Source organism: Euprymna scolopes, chromosome 26 (genome assembly GCF_053919585.1).
Source record: "Euprymna scolopes isolate OS-2025 chromosome 26, ASM5391958v1, whole genome shotgun sequence".
Classification (NCBI taxonomy): Eukaryota; Metazoa; Mollusca; class Cephalopoda; order Sepiida; family Sepiolidae; genus Euprymna; species Euprymna scolopes.
In genome coordinates this window covers 73,878,471-73,900,355 of record NC_136507.1, presented here as the reverse complement: position 1 = coordinate 73,900,355, position 21,885 = coordinate 73,878,471, and the positions used below count along the sequence as shown (strand labels likewise).

At 32.7% G+C, this 21,885-nt stretch overlaps 1 protein-coding gene across 3 annotated transcripts in view; it reads right to left on the bottom strand.

Annotated features, from left to right (window-relative positions):
• LOC145248185 (tyrosine--tRNA ligase, cytoplasmic-like) overlaps positions 1-21,885 on the bottom strand; it is a 98,259-nt gene that overhangs the window by 48,989 nt on the left and 27,385 nt on the right. Inside the window, exons 2-3 of one of the 3 annotated variants that reach the window (XM_080110040.1) lie at positions 15,558-15,649; positions 13,409-13,469 (exon numbers count right to left, since the gene is read on the bottom strand). In XM_080110040.1, coding sequence (XP_079966166.1) covers positions 13,409-13,448 — 40 coding nt within the window. In that variant the 5' untranslated portion in view covers positions 13,449-13,469; positions 15,558-15,649. Of the gene's footprint in view, positions 1-1,202; positions 1,421-13,408; positions 13,470-15,557; positions 15,650-21,885 lie in introns of those variants that run through there. The other 2 variants (XM_080110039.1, XM_080110041.1) reach the window with 2 other exon arrangements.

Sequence of the window (21,885 nt, the reverse complement as noted above, 5' to 3'; positions counted from 1 at the left end):
GTTCAACACCATATAAAACTGTTAAATAGACATACAGAAAACCTTGGAAAAATACGGTAAAATAGTCCCAAAAATGGAGTGTTTTTATCAGCCCTAAAAGAGCCCTTGGGGCACACCTAAGAGTTATTGCAAAGTATAGACAAAGAAAATTATATAGAAATCAGTTAGTTACAACTTTTCAGAAAGTTTTATAAAAATCTAAGGCATCAATTTTTTTTTAATAAGCACAAAAGTGTCAATTTTAGCCATTTTCACTCGAAAGGCACCCCTAGAGAGGGGGGGGGGGAGCGTTTTCCTGGAAAATCCGTTCTGTTACTTTTTACTCATATCATGTTTAATGTTTGTGCAAAATTTATCAAAATTCCATGCGTAGTTATTGAGAAAAGTGTGGATAGATGAATGGACAAACAAACAAACAGACAGGGGTGCATTTACAGTTCCTTTTGTCTGGGGAGGGGGGGGCAACAAAATGGATCTTTTTATATGGCTATATAATTTATACCTGAATTTTTTTTTTTTTTATAAAACTCTTTTTCACCCCCAAACAAGGCATATTGCCACTTGGAATGCAAGGACTATTATTTTGGATTGTGTCTAACAGGTGACTGTGGGGAGTTGAGCAACGAGATGTCTGTTAAGATTACATTTTAATTTCTCCAGGTTAGTCCAGTCACGAAAAAGGGAATTCTAGCAGTCCAAAGGAAGTAACTATTAGAGTAGAAGGTTTTCCGGCATCTAGAGACCTCAACAGTGAAGGGGTGGGATTTTGCTGCTTGGCGGATTAGTACGGATTATGTACATCGAGAGGATATAAGTATTATGAGTTCATCAGAGCACATTTCGTTAAAGTACTTGTAAAACAGGGTCAGGGATATGACATTGCAGTGATGGGACAGAGGTTGGAGATTGGCCAATAGTGTGGGACCTATTAGATATGGGTTGAAACTTAAAGCAATGCTTATTTGTGAAATCTGCAAGAAATATTACTTGTAGCTGTATCACCTCTAAAAACACTCAAGCGACGGACCTGGTAGAACAATCACAATGGAGGTGGTGTAGGGACTATTATAAGATCTTGAAAGGAGGTGGAGGGGGAAAGAAGAGACGAAAAGATATAAGGGGTCCGTGAGTTAAGGAGAAAATGCATGTTGTATAAAGTTATTTGTACACAAGAAACCAGAGAGGCAGCGATCTCTACCTACCTTTCAAGACGTTTCTGGTTTCTCTGATGCAATATCACTTAGAGATAACGTTTATATAACAACACATAAGTGAAACTAAAACTGCACAGCATTTTTTTTTTTCCTTCGTAGAAAATACATGATGCAATTTTCTCGTAAAATATTTTTGTGAATCTTTTTTTTTTTTTTTTTTTTTTTAACATCTTATGACAGTTAACCAATTTTTTTTTATTTAGCTACTAGCAGGGCTACCCGGCGTTGCTCGGGACCGTATAAACAATGAAAAAACAAAAGCAGATATTGAACATATGTTTTATTCTTAGGGGAGAGGAATCTTTCATCTCAAGTTTTAGCGTTACAAACAAACATTTGTCTTTTATATATATAATGACAGGTTTTTTTGGGGCCCCCCCCCCCTCGAAGATAACTGATCAGTTGACCAACTTCTAGTAGTCTGTTTGATGTGAAATTTCGATATTTGTCATCCGGGTGATTGGGTTTCGATATGATACCAAATTTGTCAAGTTTGGTTCTGTCTTTCAAAAGTTTTAGCGTTACAAACAAACATACATACATACACACAGACGTTTGGCTTTTATATATATAGATGAAAGCAAAATCTGCTGTGGTTTATTTTATGGGATGGGGGGGGGAAGAGGAAGGGGCGAGGGGAGGCTTAAGACCGTGTCACTTGAACTTAAGAGTTCCTATTTACAATGCCTCCCCACAGGATAGAGTTAAATACCAGGGTCGTTTTTTAACCCGGAGAAAAGGAACAAAAATAAAAATTGTCTCAGTCGTGAAGGATTTCTCCCTCCACTGACAGACAAGAAATTGAAGTGTAGCATCTGAAGAATAGATACTACACTGAGTTAATGATAAGAAAATTAACTGCTACAATGAGTTAGAATGGCCAGACAATGGGGGATCATTTTACATTAAAAAAATACAAAACTGATCCCCCACTCTAAGTTCAAAATTATTTTTTTCGTCTTCTTCTTTCTGTAAAACTTAAAAGAAAAGTACAATATCAATAAAACTGAGTGGGAGATGACTCAGTGGAAGGTGTTAATATGTAAATTTACTCGTGTTGGGACGATTAATCGGGAATCAGAAAAATTGGAATATTTGAGGGTAATGGAATTCAATAAAATTTGTACAGATTTTCCAATGCCAAAACGATTCTTTTAATTATTATTTTTATTTGATTTTGTTTAAAGGTTGGAGGAAGGGGAGGGGGCAGTGAGAGAAGGGTACAAAGTCATAGCACTCCTTCTGAAGCCAAGCCTGGATCTCTTTGGACTTGTGGGCCAGTGCCGTCTTGCCGTCACACCCAGGATCTGCCAGCGGCCACCTGATTGCACCAGGGGATCACCAAACTCTTCAACATATCTAAGTACATTTTGGTGTTGATTATTTAGCTGACTTTGAAGATGTGAGGTGGCATGATGTGACCCTCACTTAAAACCACACCAAAGACCATAACCATGGCTGGAAACTTCATTGAGCAGTGTCCTCAAGTGTTGAGCCATCCGGATTTGCATTTTGGAGGTGCTGGCAATGGTCCTGTTGTCATAACTTGGATCAGTAGAGAGCATGAGTTGCACAGAGGCGCATCTCCAATCTTGTTTGTTGAACATTGTGTCACTTTCAGACATGATAAAAGGCTCCTATCGCTCTTGGGATTTGTACACAACTAGCCAACTAGTAGATGGTCAGATATAGAAATGCACATGAAATAGTCCAACAGATTGTTTCGTACCAGAATGGTGAAGTAATGTAACACATGAACAAAAACAGACAACCGAAGGCAGCATTTAAATTACAAATCCTCGTCTGAGCTCCAATTTATGCTCCCCTCTTCTCGCCAAATTTTCATGAAAAACGTTCGTCTAGCTGAAACTACTAATTTCCCCTACTCTTTATCTGTGCCTAAACCTAAACGTAGATAGCATGAACAAAGCTCCTTTCTTAGAACTGCATGCCTGTGGAACTGTTCTGTTTGCCTGCTTTTCAGCTGACTACAATTTCTTGATGAGCCGTTCCCCTTAAGTAATCCAATTTACCAAATGTACACTACTAATGATTACTATTATGTTGCCCCATTGGCTGTACACTTATTAACCCTTACCCGCGAGTAGCCTCTAGGCCATGATAAGTGAAGGCTCCTATGTAAAAAAATAAATAAATAAATAAAAATAATATATATATATATATATATATATATATATATATATATATATATATATTGCAATTACGAAGGGAAGACTTTCATGATTCATGATTAAAAGTAAATTTGTATATATATAAATATATATATATTCCTTTAATCTTCTCTCCAAAAAAGGGTGGGGGGAAGGGGAAACAGGAGAGGAAAGAAAGAGAAATGGGGAGCCAGCTGACCGGTTTTGACTCTCACTTCTCAAAGCTGTATCGAGGGAATTTTTAAAACAAAGAATGAAAAAGCGATTAAAATTGCGTTTTATTCAATTTACGGGAAGAAAAAAAGAAAGAAAAAAAAAAAAAGTGGGAAAACGATTAAAATAAAACAGCGTTATGATCGAATACCCTAGAGATTAATCACGTTCAAACCCAGGAAGCATTCCCTTTGCTTGCAAAGAGAAGGTTTTCTAAGTCGAACGTGAATAGTCTCCAAGATCTTAAGGTGATATAATGAATGAGCATGACTAAGAATAGAAAAAGAGTCCGTGCTCAATATATATATATATATTGATTGTTCCAAAAACCTTCCACATATAAATCAGTAAATAGATAGCCATCTTGGATTTATATTTGTTGTTTCATCTTTATGGCAAATTTGTTTTCTTTTGGAAAAAGATGATTTTACTTCTTTTTTTTTTTTTTTTTTTTACACAGGAATCAACAGTTATCAATGCCCGGGGGCAATTAAAGAATAAAGGGTTAATGGGTATGCATTAGTCAATGTGATTATAGCGTAGTAAACATAAGTAGTGGGAATTTTGTAAATTGGATTACTTAGGGGGACGGTTCATCCAGAACTTGTTTACATTGGACTTGAAGACAATCAGATTGTAGTCAGCTGGAAAGCAGGCAATCGGAAAATTATCAAAGACATTGTACCATCTGAGTAAGAGTGAGTCTATATTTACTAATTTATTTGAAAAAATAAACAGATACATGAAGATGTGTAATTTAAATGCAGCCTTTGATTATCTGTTTTTGTTTGTATGTCACTTCAACATCCCAGTATCCTATATTGCTATCAGCCTAAACATTCATATATTTGTTTACCAGTAATGCTTCAAGCAAACTACCCCTCCCTTTATATAGATATACTAGAAGATATACCCAGCATTGCCCATATTAAATGGTACACTAAATTCCTTTAAAAAAAAAAAATGAAGTAAAAAGAAAAACAAAACAAAACAAAAAACCCGGAAGGAATTTGAAACATGTGAGTATTATGTTTTTTCTAAACAGTTCAATGCTTCTAAGTAAAAAAAAAAAAAAATACTCGAGCTGACATTGAAACTAAAACCTAAAGACAGTAAGACAAGTACGATAAGCAATAGACCAGCTTGACATGATCTTAAAAAGCGTTTTCAAACATACTTATTCTTAACGTAATGTGAACGATCCGCGCATGCATAGTCGTGAAACTGTTGACAAACAGATAAAAATCTGATGATCTGCAAGTACCGAATTTTCAATTTTTATCCCCTAGTAGCATTTTTTCCGGATGAAAACTAATTAAAATTTTTCCACATGTCTGAATATCCTATATACCAAATTTCAAGTCTGTAAATCAAAAATTTGTTGAGTATTTAAGTTAAGAAATATCCTCACACACATTCTCACTATTATATATATATACATAAGAGGAGAATATATTGATAATAGAAAAATATATACTGGTGTATATAGATTTAATGATCAATTTGAAACAAAGAAATGCAATACAGTGTGTAGGGGTTAGGAAAGTTCTTTATGCCAGGTATTTATTAGGATTGGGCGGTAGCAGTATGGAGTATGCTTTTAGGAGTAGGTATTATATGGTATGGTAGTTAATTAATTAATTAGGGTCCAACAAGAGTTAATTATGCTAAGCTATACAATTAAAATAAAGAAAAAAGATAAAGAAAAAAAAAATTTTTCTTCCTTTCTTTTTTTTTTATCTTTTATTCTTTATTTTAATTGTATAGCTTAGCATAATTAACTCTTGTTGGCCAGTAATTAGTTAATTAGATCCCATAATACAAAATACAAAAATTGAAACATTTTAAACATTTTCCTTATTCCATAGAGTTTCAAAGAACGATTCTTATCCTCAGAGAAAATTAGTTAGCAAAATGATATTCATAGGCAGACCATAAATTTTGCTGGTTGGCACATGAATTGAAAACTATATATTATGCAACATGGAAGTTCTCAGGAGAGCAAACCTAGATAGCGTGGAAGCTACCCTTGCTACTATGCAACTACGATGGACCGGGCACATTACTAGAATGGAAGACAACCGAATTCCAAAGATGATCTTCTACGGGGAACTGGAAAATGGAACCCGCAAGGTAGGAGGTCAGAAGCTTCACTACAAAGATGTAACAAAGCGGCACCTGAAGGCAATGGACATCAATGTCGAGAGTTTGGAGGAACAAGCCAAAGGAAGGAGTGGTTGGCGGAACAGTCTCCACAAAGGAAAGAAAGAAATAGAGAGAAAGATTAGAAAAACCTTAGAGCTGAGACACTATAGACAACACAACCCTGGCACCCACATATGCAGTGCCTGTGACCGGATGTTTCACACAGAAAGAGGACTATGCCAACACTGAAGGATAAAGCACCGAGGCCCTGACTAGGCATTGTCAAGACTGACGGACTACATGATGATGATGATGATGATTATTATTCAAGAAGTCATATTTGTATGTAAGTTGGTAGATGGACAAAAATCGGAGGCCTGCAATATAAATGCTAGAGTCCCTCAGAGGTCAATCCTGGGCCCAACTCTCTTCCTGATCTACATCAATGACCTCCCTAAACACATACTTAAATCATTTGTTGACATCTATGCTGATGACACGACCATGTACGGAAACACATCAAAGGCTGTAAATGACAAAGTTCTCTCTGATTCTCTCTCCTCTGATCTCGAGCGCGTGGTTCAGTGGGGGAAGATGTGGCTGGTTACCTTTAATGCATCCAAAACCAAACTCCTATCTTTACATCATCAACGCTCTGATCCCCATCTGGCATCAATTGTGATGGATGGCTCTCGTCTGGGTGAGGCCCCGTGTTTTGACAAGCTTCTGGGTTTGACCTTTACTCCTGATCTGGAATGGAACACGTACATCAAGTCTGTTGCCAAGGTCGCTGGAAAGATGGTGGGATCCTTCTACCGCTCCAGAAGATATCTCACTACTGATGCAATTCTCTATCTATATAAAAGCCAAGTACGTCCAAGGATGGAATACTGTTGCCATATCTGGGCAGGAGCTGCTAAAAACAGCCTATCCTGATTGATAGAGTACTAAATAGACTTTGTGGCTTAGTGGGGGATGCCCTTTTCTCTACCCTGCAACCTCTCTCCCACAGAAGAGACGTTGCGAGCCTATCCTTGTTTTATCGTTATTTCCATGGCAGGTGCTCGTCTGAACTCCAATCTCTGGTCCCCCCCTCGCCAATCTTTCACGAAAAACACTCGTCTAGCTGAATCCACTGTGAAAAATTTCCCCCACTCTATATCTGTGCCTAAATCAAAACACGGATTCCATGAACAAAGCTTCTTTCTTAGAACTGCACGCCTGTGGAACTCTGTCCCGTCTGCCTGCTTCCCACCGGACTACAACTTGGATGTGTTCAAGTCCAACGTTAACAAATTCCTAATGAACCACCCCCTTAAGTAAACACTTCATCAAATCTCCACACTAACGTAATGTACTTGCAATAACCCTTATCCCTGAGTGGCTTCCTGGCCTTGATAAGTGGTGATCACTGTGTTAAAAAAAAAAAAAAAAATTGATAATGAAAAATGTATAGGTTCAAAGGATATTCCAAATGAAGTCCAGGCTCAATAAAGAAAAATCGAAAAATGTGGTAGAATCCAAAGAAAAAGCTGATTGGTCACATGTAGAAATGCACATGAAATAGTCCAACAGATTTTTCCGTACCATAATGGTGAAGTAACGTAACATATGAACAAAAACAGACAACCGAAGACAGCATTTAAATTACAAATCCTCATCTGAGTTAATCCACTCCCATAATAACTACTCCTAAAAGTGTACTCTATACCTCTATCACCCAATCCTACTAAAGCCGCACTCTAGCATATTTAAAGTACCATAATTATCTAATAATACCCTGAATAATCCTCTGCTCTCCCTTCAATGTATACTCCCTATACAAATATTTATATAGTAAGTAATAAAAATATATATGGCAATCAAGCTACACAGAATATTCCACGTTTCATCCAAGTTAGGATTCGTCAGGTTTATGCAAGGAGTTGTGGTTGTTATTATATACGCACCTTCTATTGAGTTGTTAATTAGCCAATCAGATTCCTAGTTTCCACCACTCCTTTCCTAATCAGCCAATGGGCAGGCACTTACAGGACAAAGGCCCAGTTGACCTTGGGTTCACCCCTTCCTTTGTGTGTGCTTTTTTAGCATGAAGTGTATATATAAATGTTAGTTGTTTTTGTTTTTGCGCGTTTTGAATGAATTAAATTATTTACAAAAGTGCATTTTTACCTAAATGTGAGTTGGGAATAATTTTCCCTTTAACCGATTTGTTACCCCCATATGGGGAGCGGCATATATATTGTTTTTTTTTTAATATAATTATCCAGTGACACATTATATATATATATATATATATATAATAAAATTTTCAATAAGAACACAATCAAAGTCTCTTACTCTACTATGCCTAACCTTCATCAAAAAATAATTAGCTCTAATAATAAGAAAATTAATAAGCTACAAAATACAACTATACAAAATACATCAGACTGTAACTGTGGAAGAAAAAATAAATGTCCCCTACAGGGCTCATGTAAAATTAAAAATGTTATCTATAGCTGCACAGTATCAAAAACCCCAAATCTACATGAATCTATTAACAGCCATAACTCAACTACCAGATTAAATAATGACACCAACTTAAACCAATCTACCGATCAATTACAAACTAACCCCCCATATAATAATCCAGCACTAGACCTAACGGAAAATAATCACAATAAACAAGAGGCAATATATTTTGGTTCGACATCTGGCCTAATAAAACATAGAATTTCAACGCAAACCAAACTACTCTATCCAACTATATTTGGCAACTAAAAAATAGCAATATTTCTTTCAACTTAAAATGGCGAGTAATTGAGTCTTGCAAACAATATAAACCAGGAGATAAATTCTGTGCACTATGTACAAAAGAGACCCTAAAAATTTTAAAATACGAAGATAGAAAAAATTCAACCACAATTTTAAATTCAAGACAAGAACTAATATTTACATGTAGTCATAAACATGTAGGTTTAAATTTAATAAATATAAACAACCTTAAATCATGAAAAACTACTTATTAGTAAAAATAGATTACAATCTTTTTTTTTTTTTTTTTTTTAATAAATTAAGTTAGACTAATTATCCACCTTGCGCCCTTAATAAAAGAAAATATGACTAATTATCCCCCCTTACATTATGAAATTATATAAACAACATTCGAAATATAAACCGTGGCATCTTTAAATCAAAAGTACACTAACGGAAATAACTTATTACACGGACGTCCCCCCTTTTAAAATTCATCATTCAAAGAGGTGAAAAACTATAGCAAACATATATATGAGTATTTTAACCATAGTTCCTGATTTCAAAAGGCGAAAAATTAAAAGGTAAATTTTTATACCTATATTTTTTATGTATATACCAGTATATCTATGTATATATGTGCCTATTTTTTCATATATATGCATATATATATTTTTAATAGTGTACTCAAAGCAAATTTATAATTCAAATTCAAATCTATATTTATTCTTTTTCTTTTCTATCTATAACCTATATTAAACTTCTTATCAACTTTAAATCCAGACATTTTATTTTAATTTTTTTCAGATACATCTGCCTTACTTTCAATGCTAGGTTTATTTATGGTGTCTTTTAAATTTAATAAAAACCCTTCAAAATTTGCTGACGAGGAGACCTTGCTTATTAAAAAACTATATGTAATAATTATTGTTCGTAACTGGATGTCTACCACAATAAAAAGCACTGTTTTCCGAAACGATCATACAGATAATTGATTTTGTTGTTGTTCCTTCTTATGAAACGCATTTTTAATTTAGTTAAAATTTGATTTTTCAAATTTTAAATTATCAATCACATTACTTAATATTGAATCAGCTCTAGGATATCTACCTATCGAGCTTATTATATATCTAAATTACAACCAGCACTTTCTCTTTCCCGTATTTCAATTAAACTAGTAATTTCACTGTTACATTGAAATACACTAAGCTCTTTAGACTATTGCTCTAATCTCCTTTATATTATATATATATATATATATATATATATATATATATATATATATATATATATATATATATATATATATATATAATTTAAAGGAGATTAGAACAATACTCTAAAGAGCTGAGTGTATTTTAATGTAACAGTGAAATTACTAGTTTAATTAAAATACAGGAAATAGAAAGTGCTGGTTGTAATTTAGATATATAATAAGCTCGATAGTTAAATTTCCTAGAGCTAATTCAATATTAAGTAATGCGATTTATAATTTAAAATTTAAAAAATTTGTAAAATTTTAAATTATAAATCACATTACTTAATATATATATATATATATATATATATATATATATATATATACACACACACACACACACACAAATATGCCTATCGTTAGATGTTGCATTCATATCTTCTTACGTAGCACATCCCCTCCTCTTCTGATGAGAAGCATTAGCCTTTGAAATGCCTGGCATAAAGAGATTTCATAACCCCTACACACTATAGTGTATTCCCCTGTTTCAAATTGAACAATAAATATACATACATCAGTAGATATCTTTCTATTATCAACATCTTTTCCTTTTATATCGACCTGCATGTCAAGCTTTTTATTATAGCGAAAAGTCCCCATTTAAAGAATCCTTATACTTTTTTGATCCCCTTATATATATATATATATATATATATATATATATATATATATATATATATATATATATATATATATATATATAAAAAATAAAATAAAATTTTTCAAATCTGCATATAAGGAAAAAACAGAAATTTTATTATCCATTTCTAAATTTTTATTTTAGTATTCCTTGTCTGATAATAAAATTTCTGTTTTTTTCCTTATATGCAGATTTGAAAAATTTTATTTTCTTATATTTAAGCTCTTCTCCATTTTTGGATAATTGACCTTTTTCATCTGGTTTGTATTGTTTATATAAATATTAAAAATATTTATATCTTGTTTTAAGTTTATTCTCGTACTAAAATTATTATAATTCTTTTATATATATATAAGGAAATTTAAAATTTGCAAATTAGAATTAACAGCATTTATTATTTAACAGAAGAAATACAAGTTGAAAATAAAAATTTCCTTATTCCATGGAGTTTCAAAAAATGGTTCTTATTCCCAGTGGGAAAATACTTGGCAAAATAATATTTATAGGCTGGCCACAATTTTGCTGGCTAGCACATAGATTGAAAACTTCAAAATATTGTAAATTCTAATTTACAAATTTTTAATTTTCATTCTTATATCAATGCTCTATCTCGAGTATTGAGCATTTTCATTTGGTTAAAATTGTTCTATAAATATTAATATTTATATATCCACTCTACGTTTCCAAAGTTATTCAATTTTTGGCTCACACAAAATGAAGAATTTGCCCCCTCCTGTAATCAATAATCTTATATTAAAGATAGAATGAAAATTAAATATTTTATTTTTTGTTTTGTAGGATGTGATCATTGTTTTGTACTCGTTTGTTTCCAGTCGTCCTGCATTTCTCCTTGCCACTGAAATCAAGCAATGCCAATTGAGGAGAGGTGTGGTTAGAGACTGTGCAACCCTTGCTTCACAATCACACGTGCAACCACACTTACAGGGGGGGGGATGCATTGTTTCTCGAGACTGAACAGAGGCAATGATGATGATACATTAATTATTTATTTGAAATTACAATTTAAAAAGATAATTCAATTAAAATTAGTCTAGAATTAAACATAAAAATAAAACATTCTGAAGTTCATTAAAAAAAAAATTTGTTTAAATACTCAAAGTTATTTTTATTAAAACCCAGCAACCTACAATTAGTAACATTACATATGAAACCTGTAATAACATTTTAAAATGCTTAACGTAAATTACAAGTTATCTTTCAATACTGATTCTGGCATCTGAAAATTTAAATTGTAAACATTCTACTGGAACTGCACTGGTTTGTTCTTTTGACAACCAACAACTTCCATAAATGCATTTTTGACTGATTTTTAAAATTTTTTTATTCTCTTCTTTCTTTCCACTTTTTTTTTTCATTTGTTTTTCACAGATGATTCAATGAAGAATCGAAAGTGTCATTAATTTTCTTGATTTTGACACAAAAAAACAAACAAAAAAAAAGATTAGAAAAATTGAAAAAAAAAAAACCCCAACAAAACTCAGGTATAATCAAGCAGTAGGATTCGGTTATGTTCAACGTTTGCTTATATATCGTTTTATTATATAAACGGCAGTTATCTGTGTATTTTTTTAATTTTCTGATCAGTTTGTTCAAGCTCGGAATGGGGCATCCTACCAGATGCCAAACAATCACCCACTATCTCATATATTCCAACCGAGAGATCTTTTTAAGATTCTGACTGTCCCTTTAAGTGCAAGTGTTTGGATCTGTCTTTCATTTAGTTCATCGAGTATATTTGCCAGGTAGTTTTATGTGCATATGTATGTATGTATGTATGCATGCATGCATTTGTGTTCAGCTAAAAGTCAAAAGCTACAAAACAAAGACCTATAAAGTTGGTATATTCTTGGTCAGCATTGCTCTGAATGAATCGATGTAATTATAAAACTCTGTGGACCATGCACCCTTGCTTGAATCTTGTCTTTGACAATCAGACGATAGAGTATGAGCATGGCTCAGAGGCTAAGGAATGAGGGTGGAGAATTATATGTTTTGGTTTTGATTCTAGCTGATGGCACCCAAGTCATAAATATATATATATTTTTTTAGTTTTGATCTCACTACTACACATTAGGTTCAATATAATAATCAATAGAAAATTATCTCTATAATAATAAATACATAATCTGCATGAATCAAAATATCATATTTAAACGTATCTTACGACCGGGCAACACTAGATGGCCTGCTAGTAATATCTAAAATTTAGAAAAAAAAATTATTCATTTTCTGGAGGACAATTGGGTCAGGTTTCCTCACGGTCAGTGTTTGTTATGTACTAATTTGGAAAGAAAATGCAAACTCATTCCTTGAAGAATCTTCTATTACATAAAACAGAGTTATGTGTGTGTGTTCAGCTAGAGAGGTGGAGGAGAAAAAGGAGGGGAAAAATGAAGTAGATAGAGGGAGGTAGAAAGATAGAAGTTTTAATATAAAGATGTTACACAGCTTTCTTTTTTTTTTTCTTTTTATGGCTCCGGATAGTGTTGGCTAGTATACATAACAAAAAGAAAGAATGTGAAATCAGCCAACTGTGTGATTGAATAATTTTTTTTTTTTTTTACTGGGAAGTTACCATTTATGAAGCCCCAAAGGCCACTCAAGGATAAGGATTAATGAGTGTACGGTGGTCGCCGAAACAACAGCTTGTGATCGTTAGTAGTGGAAATTGGGTAGAATTAGATTATTTAAGGGGACATTTCAACAAAAAGTTAGAACTTGTTTACATTGGACTTGAAGACAACCATATTGCAGTCAGCTGGAAAGTAGGTCAGCAGAACAGAATTCCACAGGTGGGCAGTTCTAAGAAAGAAGCTTTGTTCATGGAATTTGTGTTTAGATTTAGGCCAGATAGAGAGTGGGGGGGAAATTGTTTATATTGGTTGTAGTTAAATGCAAATATTTTAAACCAGAAATAACTCATGTATTCAAGGTTAGTAAAGTTTATGACGCAAAGTAGACAAACGGGTGAGACTTCTACGAAATGTAAAAAAAAAAAAAAAAACCTTACCAGACAATTGATCCACGTCTTGAGTTTCCTCTGATGACATTTCGATTAGTTTTTAGCTTTTCTGTTAATAAACAAGAGAAAATTGGAATTTTATTAAAATTTCCAGATTAAAAAAAAAAAAACAATGTGTTGAATCAAAACACTAACTTGTTCTAAACATGGCCATAAACCGAATTTGTTTTATTTACCCCCACCAAAAAAAAAAACAACCTATATTTAAGTCATACTCTTCATTGTAATACTATCAAACAAACAAAAATAAAATATTTTCAAAATAAAAACTACTTGAATTTTAACTAGCTGAATTACCTGACATTTGTAGGGCGTCAAATAAAATAAAATTTGTGTGTGTATGTGTATGTATATATATATATTTATTAATTAATAATTACGACGTGCATAAAAGTAAGTCATCTATATACATGCATGTTTAATTAATAATAAATAATCTATATATATAAAAGCGAAAATGTGTGTATATATGTATGTTCTCTTTTTGTATATGTCTTCAAAAGGCTTTTTTTCTGGAGGATTCTCAAGGCTGTCGCTCATTTTTAAAACATTTTATATCACGTCTAAATGATAATATCTATGACTTAACAAGGGGGGGGGGTCGCCTCTCTATCAAATTTGCCTTGACTTTGAAACGTTAAATATTCGACATGTGTTGCTTTTGTTTTTCGGCATGTGTTGCTTTTGTTTTTCGGCATAAAAAAGCGAAACTCAATTTGAATCACTGGCCCATGATCAGTGGTGTCTAGAAAGTGATGTAACGTTTGGTCGATGTCAGCTTCATCATATCAGACTTGCTTTCATTTCGAGACGAGACACTACCCCTAATAAACAGGGAGCTGGTTTTCCCCAAAGTTAGGTAAAAACAAACAACCGTGGTTATTGATCTCATTAAAAACTGTCCCGCAGAAAATGTTAACTGCTGAACAGCTATTGCTTACAATCGCCGCATGTGCATTATTAAGCTTTTTCATATAAAAAAAAAAAGAAGCCAACAGACTTGCGGTAAATAAAACACTGTCTCGCACTCAAAGTTAATGTCATTAACTCGTCAAAAACGGGCACTTGCCAGGTTGCATGTTTTTTTTTCACACTTTACTATTTTCTAACTGCGCGTGAAGGCTTCGTATTTTTTAAACACAACCAACGATTTTTCTTTTCATTTACTCAAAAACACACACACCTACAAACACCCGGGCAACGCTGGGTACCCACCCCCGCTAGTATTTAAATAAAATAAAAAAGTAAATACGTCCTAAAATGTGGACGAAAAAAAATGTAAACAAAGGGCAAATAACTCCTTTCTTATAATAAAAACGCTCAGGGAGCGAAGTATAAAGAAAGAAATTAATCGCTAATAAAAAAATAAATAAAAATTCAACAATCTATATATATATATATATATATATATATATATATAAAGAGAGAGAGAGAGAGAGAGAGAGAGAAATGCCATTTATTTTTTATTTAACTTTTTGTTTAATTTAAAAAAAAATATGTGTGCATACCTATATATTAGTGTTGGGACGATTAATGAGAATAATCAAAACTTTTGGGAATATAGGAATCGGAAAAAAAATAAGCCTAATTTCCGATTCCAAAAACGATTCTTTGCATTTTTTGAAAACTAAATTTCCCATTGCCGGTACTACTGATAAAAACTTACTGTTTTTAAGCAATTAGTAAGACTAAAATCTATAGATCATAATAACATAAAAATATGATGTATTTTATTTTCGTAAAATAAACAAAATTGAAACTTTCGCAAATTAACTAGGTACACTTTGGAAGAATGCCGTTTATGTTAAAAAAATATTTTAAAAGTCCAATAAAATATTTTTGTCAAGAAAAATACTAATAAAACATTTTTTATAATTAAATCAACAGTAGAATATAAAGAGTGTTTTTTTAAATCTTTTTAGCTACTTATTTTATGCTCATAGCTTTTGTCCAGTTGAGTTTTGCCCGGCAAACTTTTGTCCATCCCTCATCTAGCAGTTGCCAGGGTTGGGCAAAACGTATAAGAAAAGGTTGACTTTGAACTCAATGAGATATAAATCAATTTCTGAATTTTCATACTTTCGTGCAAAATATTGTTTGGCATCAATTCTTCTTTGATTATGTCTGTATTACTTACACTTAGACTCAGAAATTTCTGTGGTGCTTTAAGGCAGTACAAGTAATTCACCGTTTTCAGCTTAAAGGCAGATCCACCTTCTCATCACATGTCTGTATACAGATTGTAAAACAAAATTATCTGAGATTGTTTGAGACAGATATAGAAAGCCATAAAATATATACTACTAATAAAAAAATGATTCATGGTTTATTGAACTTTTGGTTAGTTTATTTGTCACATAAATGTTCCACTGACTAGACCTATGTGAAAGACTGAAAATTTGCAAAATGTAGGTGTATTTTTAAATATTCTAATGACATTTAAATTGTTTTATGAATTAAAAATTTCCCAATTATTTTTCATATTTAAACTTATATTTTAATGAATCTTTGTAGAAATAGATTTCTTCTTTTTCTATGCACAAACTTATTATTATTAGGGATACATGGGGCAAAATGAGATAGCGGGGTAAAACGAGACACCACAGATAACTGAAACAGAGAGAGAGAGAGAGAGAGAGAGAGCTCTTTCGTGAGGAGTTTGATCAAGAGATCACGTGGCCACCAACATCTACCATTGTTTTATTCAGATCAATTTGATCAGTTTGATCAAGAGATCACGTGGCCACCAACATCTACCATTGTTTTATTCAGATTTATTTGATCAAGAGATCACCTTGCCACCAACATCTACCATTGTTTTATTCAGCCCCGTACATCAAAAAGGGGTTAAGTATTCAAAATTTATCTATTTTGATCAGTGACGAACTGTACTCTTAGAGTGCAGAAAGCTGGGTAGCCTGTCAAGGGAACTGTAGGAAATGGGCACACTACGGCTGTGCAAGTCTAGACGAATGCAACAAGACCCCAATCTTCATTTGTGAGCTCTGTGAAGACTGGCTTATTCAGATCAAGATCCGTCTCGTTTTGCCCCAAGCATGGGGCAAAACGGGACAATACAGTTAGCTGAATAAATCATCTGTATTTCTTTTGAAAATAATTTCTCATCTTTTTTTGTTGTGGCGTTGTTTTCCAATACTTTGAATGTTCAGTACATAGAATATGGTTTATATATCAATGCTACCTTTGACTCGACAGTTCTTTTTCTCTTAAGTATTTCGTTTTGTCCCAGGTTCCCCTACTATTATTGTTGTTGTAAATTAACACCCCTCCAAACTAAATCACCCCTCCAAACTAAAACAGGATTCCACCCTTTTAGATGATTATGTGTTAACATCCTGAAAACCTTAATGGGAAGAAAAACAAAAACAAAAAAAAAAGTCAATCATTTAAGAAGGGAGGATCTGCTTCACATTAATTTACTGTAAAATGAGTTTCATTTATGAGATATTGTAGCATTTGAGAGCAGTTAGCTAAAACGTATTAGTTTTCTCCAAGAGATAAATTCTATGTGTTTTTAGGGGAAGTTACGACCTTGCCAGGCATACTTAGGGTTAGTGCTACAAATTTAGTGAAGATCCCTACAAAGTTAGAATATTCTAGAAATGATGATCATTTTATATTAAAATTTTGTATTGAAATTAAACTGCCGGTCTAAATTCTACAATTATTGTTTTTTTTTATTTTTTATTTCCGTCAAGTTTTTCAAGTTGTTAACAAGTAATCACCTAAAACAAAAGGAAAAAAGCACCTAGAACAAAAATAAAAATCTCATTTTTATATAAGAGTGTTAATCTACAAATTTGATATCTGAATATTAATTTATTTGTCCGACGTCTGGTGTCACAAGAAAAAACATCATCATCATCGCAAACATTAATTAATGAGAAATGAATTACCTGTCTTTATAGTTGCTTTTCATCAGTTTAAAATTATTAAAACTCTGCCCAACCCATTCCTCTCTTTTGTTTTTATGTATTGAACAAAAAATAATAATGTAATTTACTGGATCTATCCCTACAAAATGTGGTACTATAGTTTTACATTTATTGTTCTGGGACATGGAGTAAAAAAAAAAAAAAAAAAAAAAAAAAAAAGGGGGACACATACTGACATTCTTGATCCTGGGTAATTCCATTCGTACCATCTTCTTTCGCAACAATATGGAAAGAAATTATATTGATAATAAAAATAGCCTCAAGAGATTAAAATGCAATATTGGAGGACGACTCCAAGTAGAAAATTTTTTCCCTTAAATTTTGCATTTTGCATGCAGGGCAATACTGATGAAGAAAATATAAACTGTGGATCTTTGATTAGTAGTTTTGACTTTTAGCTGGACACACAAACATACAGACAACTACCCTTTTATATAATAGACTATATTATATTGATAAAGGCAAAAGTCTAACATGTTTCTATTAAAACTTCTATTCCTTTACCTCTCTCTAGCCAATACTATCCTTTATTCTGCAACACTTCCCACACTTTCCCTGTTTCTCCCTACCCTTGCCAATACCCTTCTTATTGTCCGCCCAGCTCATTTCTCTGTAGTGGGACATGTCTACATACAGACAACTCTCATTTATATAATAGATTGCCTCAGGAATGAATTAGCGTTTTATTTTCAAATTAGTAAATAAAATGGCCTAAAAAACAACCTACCTATGCTGAAACATGGCCCAGTTGACCCCAAAGAATGAATCATTTTTTTCTAAAACTTTTGATATTATTCATTCAGAGCAACATCGATTAAAAAAATGCCACTTTTGTGGGTCTTTATTTTTTTTCTGTTTAGCTGGACATACAAGCACACACATATTTGCCCATGATATAATAGACTAGCCTGGGTGTCCGGAGTTGCTTAGGTGTTTGGAGGTGTGTGTTGAGCAAAAAATAACATAAATAAAAGTGGTAATAGGCAGGCAGGCAGGCAGGCTCGAACCCATGATGCAAAGGTGGAAAAGAAAGTGAAAGAAAACCTGACGTCTTACCCCTACTCCATGACGTGACCGGAAGTTCAGAACGTTAAAATTAGGCAAAGTCAATCCCACCATCCAATACGATGACTTGCAAAAATGGCTTGCAAAAAATTGACCGCTCTGCCCAGTTGAGGGTGAAGGAATTAATGTTTTTGACCAATTTTTCGATATTTGTCATCCGAGATGTCAAGCTTCAAAATGATACCAATCTCGTGAAAATCAGTCACCTCTGTCGAAAGTTTTAGGCAGACATACAAACATACATACATCTAAAACAGACAGGTGAGATTTATATTGTAGACTAGTGGGGGGGGGGTATCCGGCATGCCCGGGTGTTTGTGTCGGGTGGGGGGTACCCGGCATGCCCGGGTGTTTGTGTCGGGGGGGGGGTTAAAATAAAAAAAAAAGTTTTGGTAGGTAAGTATGAAGGATCGAACCGGAACCCTTGAGGCGAAGTTGGAAATTAAAGTGTGAAAAAAAAACATGCGACGTTAACCACTGGGCCACCACAAAATAGTGATGGAAACATGTTTGAATTTATTTAAGTATTAAGGAATTAGCAGGTGCCCATACTTAATGACTTAATGAGGTCTATTTTGACTGCGGGGCAGTATTTTATTTACTGCGGGGCAGCTTTTTCATTTTTATTTTGTTTCCTCAAGATGTTGGGGGGGGGGAAACCAGCTCCCCATAAAAAGGCAATTGTCCAAATTGAATAGCAATTGTCTGATATAAGAAGAAACTCCACATTGATCAAAGCTGATTGCTTTCGGACGTTTCCAGAAAAATGCCGCCAGAATTAGTTTCGCTTTTATTATACGAAAAAGCTTAATGCACATGTGGCGATCAAAAAATGTTGAATATTTATCTTTTCAAAGTCGAGCAAATTAAATAGACAGGCGACCCCCGTTGTTAACTCGTAGATATTATCATTTAGACATGATATAAAAAGTTTTAAGAAGTGAGTCGACCGATCGCTTCTCGGAAAAAAGCCTTTCTTGGACATACACAAAAAGCGAACATACATACATACACACATTTTCGCTTTTATATTTATAGATAACTAATCAAATGCCTTATTTGTCAACTGTAATTAAAAGTAGTAATAGTTTTTTTTTTAATGTTTACAATATTAAAAGTGAAACCCACTTTTTGTTTTAGTATTCTCACTGACAAATGAAAACCAAAGTTTATTAGTTCCTCTTCATTGGTCTATATATAAAAAAAAAACTTTGTATATGACACCTGATGTTAAATCACCACTCCTCTTCAAATAAATGCGATGATTGTTCTTTTTTTAAGGTGATTATGAGAGAACACCTTGAAAATTTATAGGAAAGAAGAAATAATTATTTTAGAATTTAAACTCGAGGAATCAGTTTCGCATATAAGTTTAATGTAAAATGATTTCACTATTTCAAGGATGGGAGATAAATTCTGTGCATTATTTATTGAGGAGGAGGAGGAGGAGGGCCTACTTGTTTTAGGCAATTACGTGAGATTTACGTTTAGTGGTAAAAAATAAAAAGTGGAAATGAGGGATCATGTCACGCAAAAAAAAAAAATGTGTTTCTTAGAAAATGGGAGTTTTTTTCTGCTAAATTCACATCTAATACATAAAGTGAAATCGTTTTTATCCTTCCTTTGCTTCAAACCAAAAACTTAATATAATATATATTTCAACTAACCACTTACAGCAATTCCTAATGCATGTTTCACAAAAAAAATAATTACATTTTGTCACTTTAAAAAAAATCCTTACATTTATTCCAATCCACCTGCCTCTCACAAATACATCTCCCACAAAGAAGGTAGCAAACATTTTTATTCGCTTACATTTATCTCCTCTCATATAGCTCAAATGCATCAATTCCTTTTTTGATACAAAAGAAATAATTTTAAAACAGTGAAATTATTTAATTTCAACTTCCTTACTTACCAAGTTGATCTTAAATATTGTATAATCAATCCATTATATTATCATTTTCAGTCCCCCACCCCTAATTTCTGGCTCCCATCTTATCTCGCAATTACTTATAATCGTCACCAACTAACTTCGGAAGAACCCCCCCCCCCATCCGATTTTGTTTTATATCATAAGTTGCTTAAAACGTGATTAGTTAAAGTTCAGAATAAAATCACGCTTTCTCTTAACGGTTAATTTAAAAAAAAAAAATCTTCTGAACGCTATTAAAAGTTAAATTCTTCACTAGTTTGGAGACGGAATGCGTTGTTGTGATAAGTGATTTTCTCTATTAATTCGCACTTTTTATTTTAAGATTCAAATATTAATAACTACATTTTATTTCAGTATTTAATTTATGTATTTCTGTTGTATTAAATGCTAGCTTTAATTTTTTTTTATTTTTATTTTTTTTTTTTTTTTTCTCGTCCATAAATGTTTATCTACCAAGTTGATCTTAAATATTGTATAATCAATCCATTATATTATCATTTTCAGTCCCCCACCCCTAATTTCTGGCTCCCATCTTATCTCGCAATTACTTATAATCGTCACCAACTAACTTCGGAAGAACCCCCCCCCCATCCGATTTTGTTTTATATCATAAGTTGCTTAAAACGTGATTAGTTAAAGTTCAGAATAAAATCACGCTTTCTCTTAACGGTTAATTTAAAAAAAAAAAAAATCTTCTGAACGCTATTAAAAGTTAAATTCTTCACTAGTTTGGAGACGGAATGCGTTGTTGTGATAAGTGATTTTCTCTATTAATTCGCACTTTTTATTTTAAGATTCAAATATTAATAACTACATTTTATTTCAGTATTTAATTTATGTATTTCTGTTGTATTAAATGCTAGCTTTAATTTTTTTTTTTTTTTTTTTTTTTTTTTTTTTTTCTCGTCCATAAATGTTTATCTACCAAGTTGATCTTAAATATTGTATAATCAATCCATTATATTATCATTTTCAGTCCCCCACCCCTAATTTCTGGCTCCCATCTTATCTCGCAATTACTTATAATCGTCACCAACTAACTTCGGAAGAACCCCCCCCCCCCATCCGATTTTGTTTTATATCATAAGTTGCTTAAAACGTGATTAGTTAAAGTTCAGAATAAAATCACGCTTTCTCTTAACGGTTAATTTAAAAAAAAAAAAATCTTCTGAACGCTATTAAAAGTTAAATTCTTCACTAGTTTGGAGACGGAATGCGTTGTTGTGATAAGTGATTTTCTCTATTAATTCGCACTTTTTATTTTAAGATTCAAATATTAATAACTACATTTTATTTCAGTATTTAATTTATGTATTTCTGTTGTATTAAATGCTAGCTTTAATTTTTTTTTTTTTTTTTTTTTTTTTTTTTTTTTTTTTTTTTTTTTTTTCTCGTCCATAAATGTTTATCTACCAAGTTGATCTTAAATATTGTATAATCAATCCATTATATTATCATTTTCAGTCCCCCACCCCTAATTTCTGGCTCCCATCTTATCTCGCAATTAC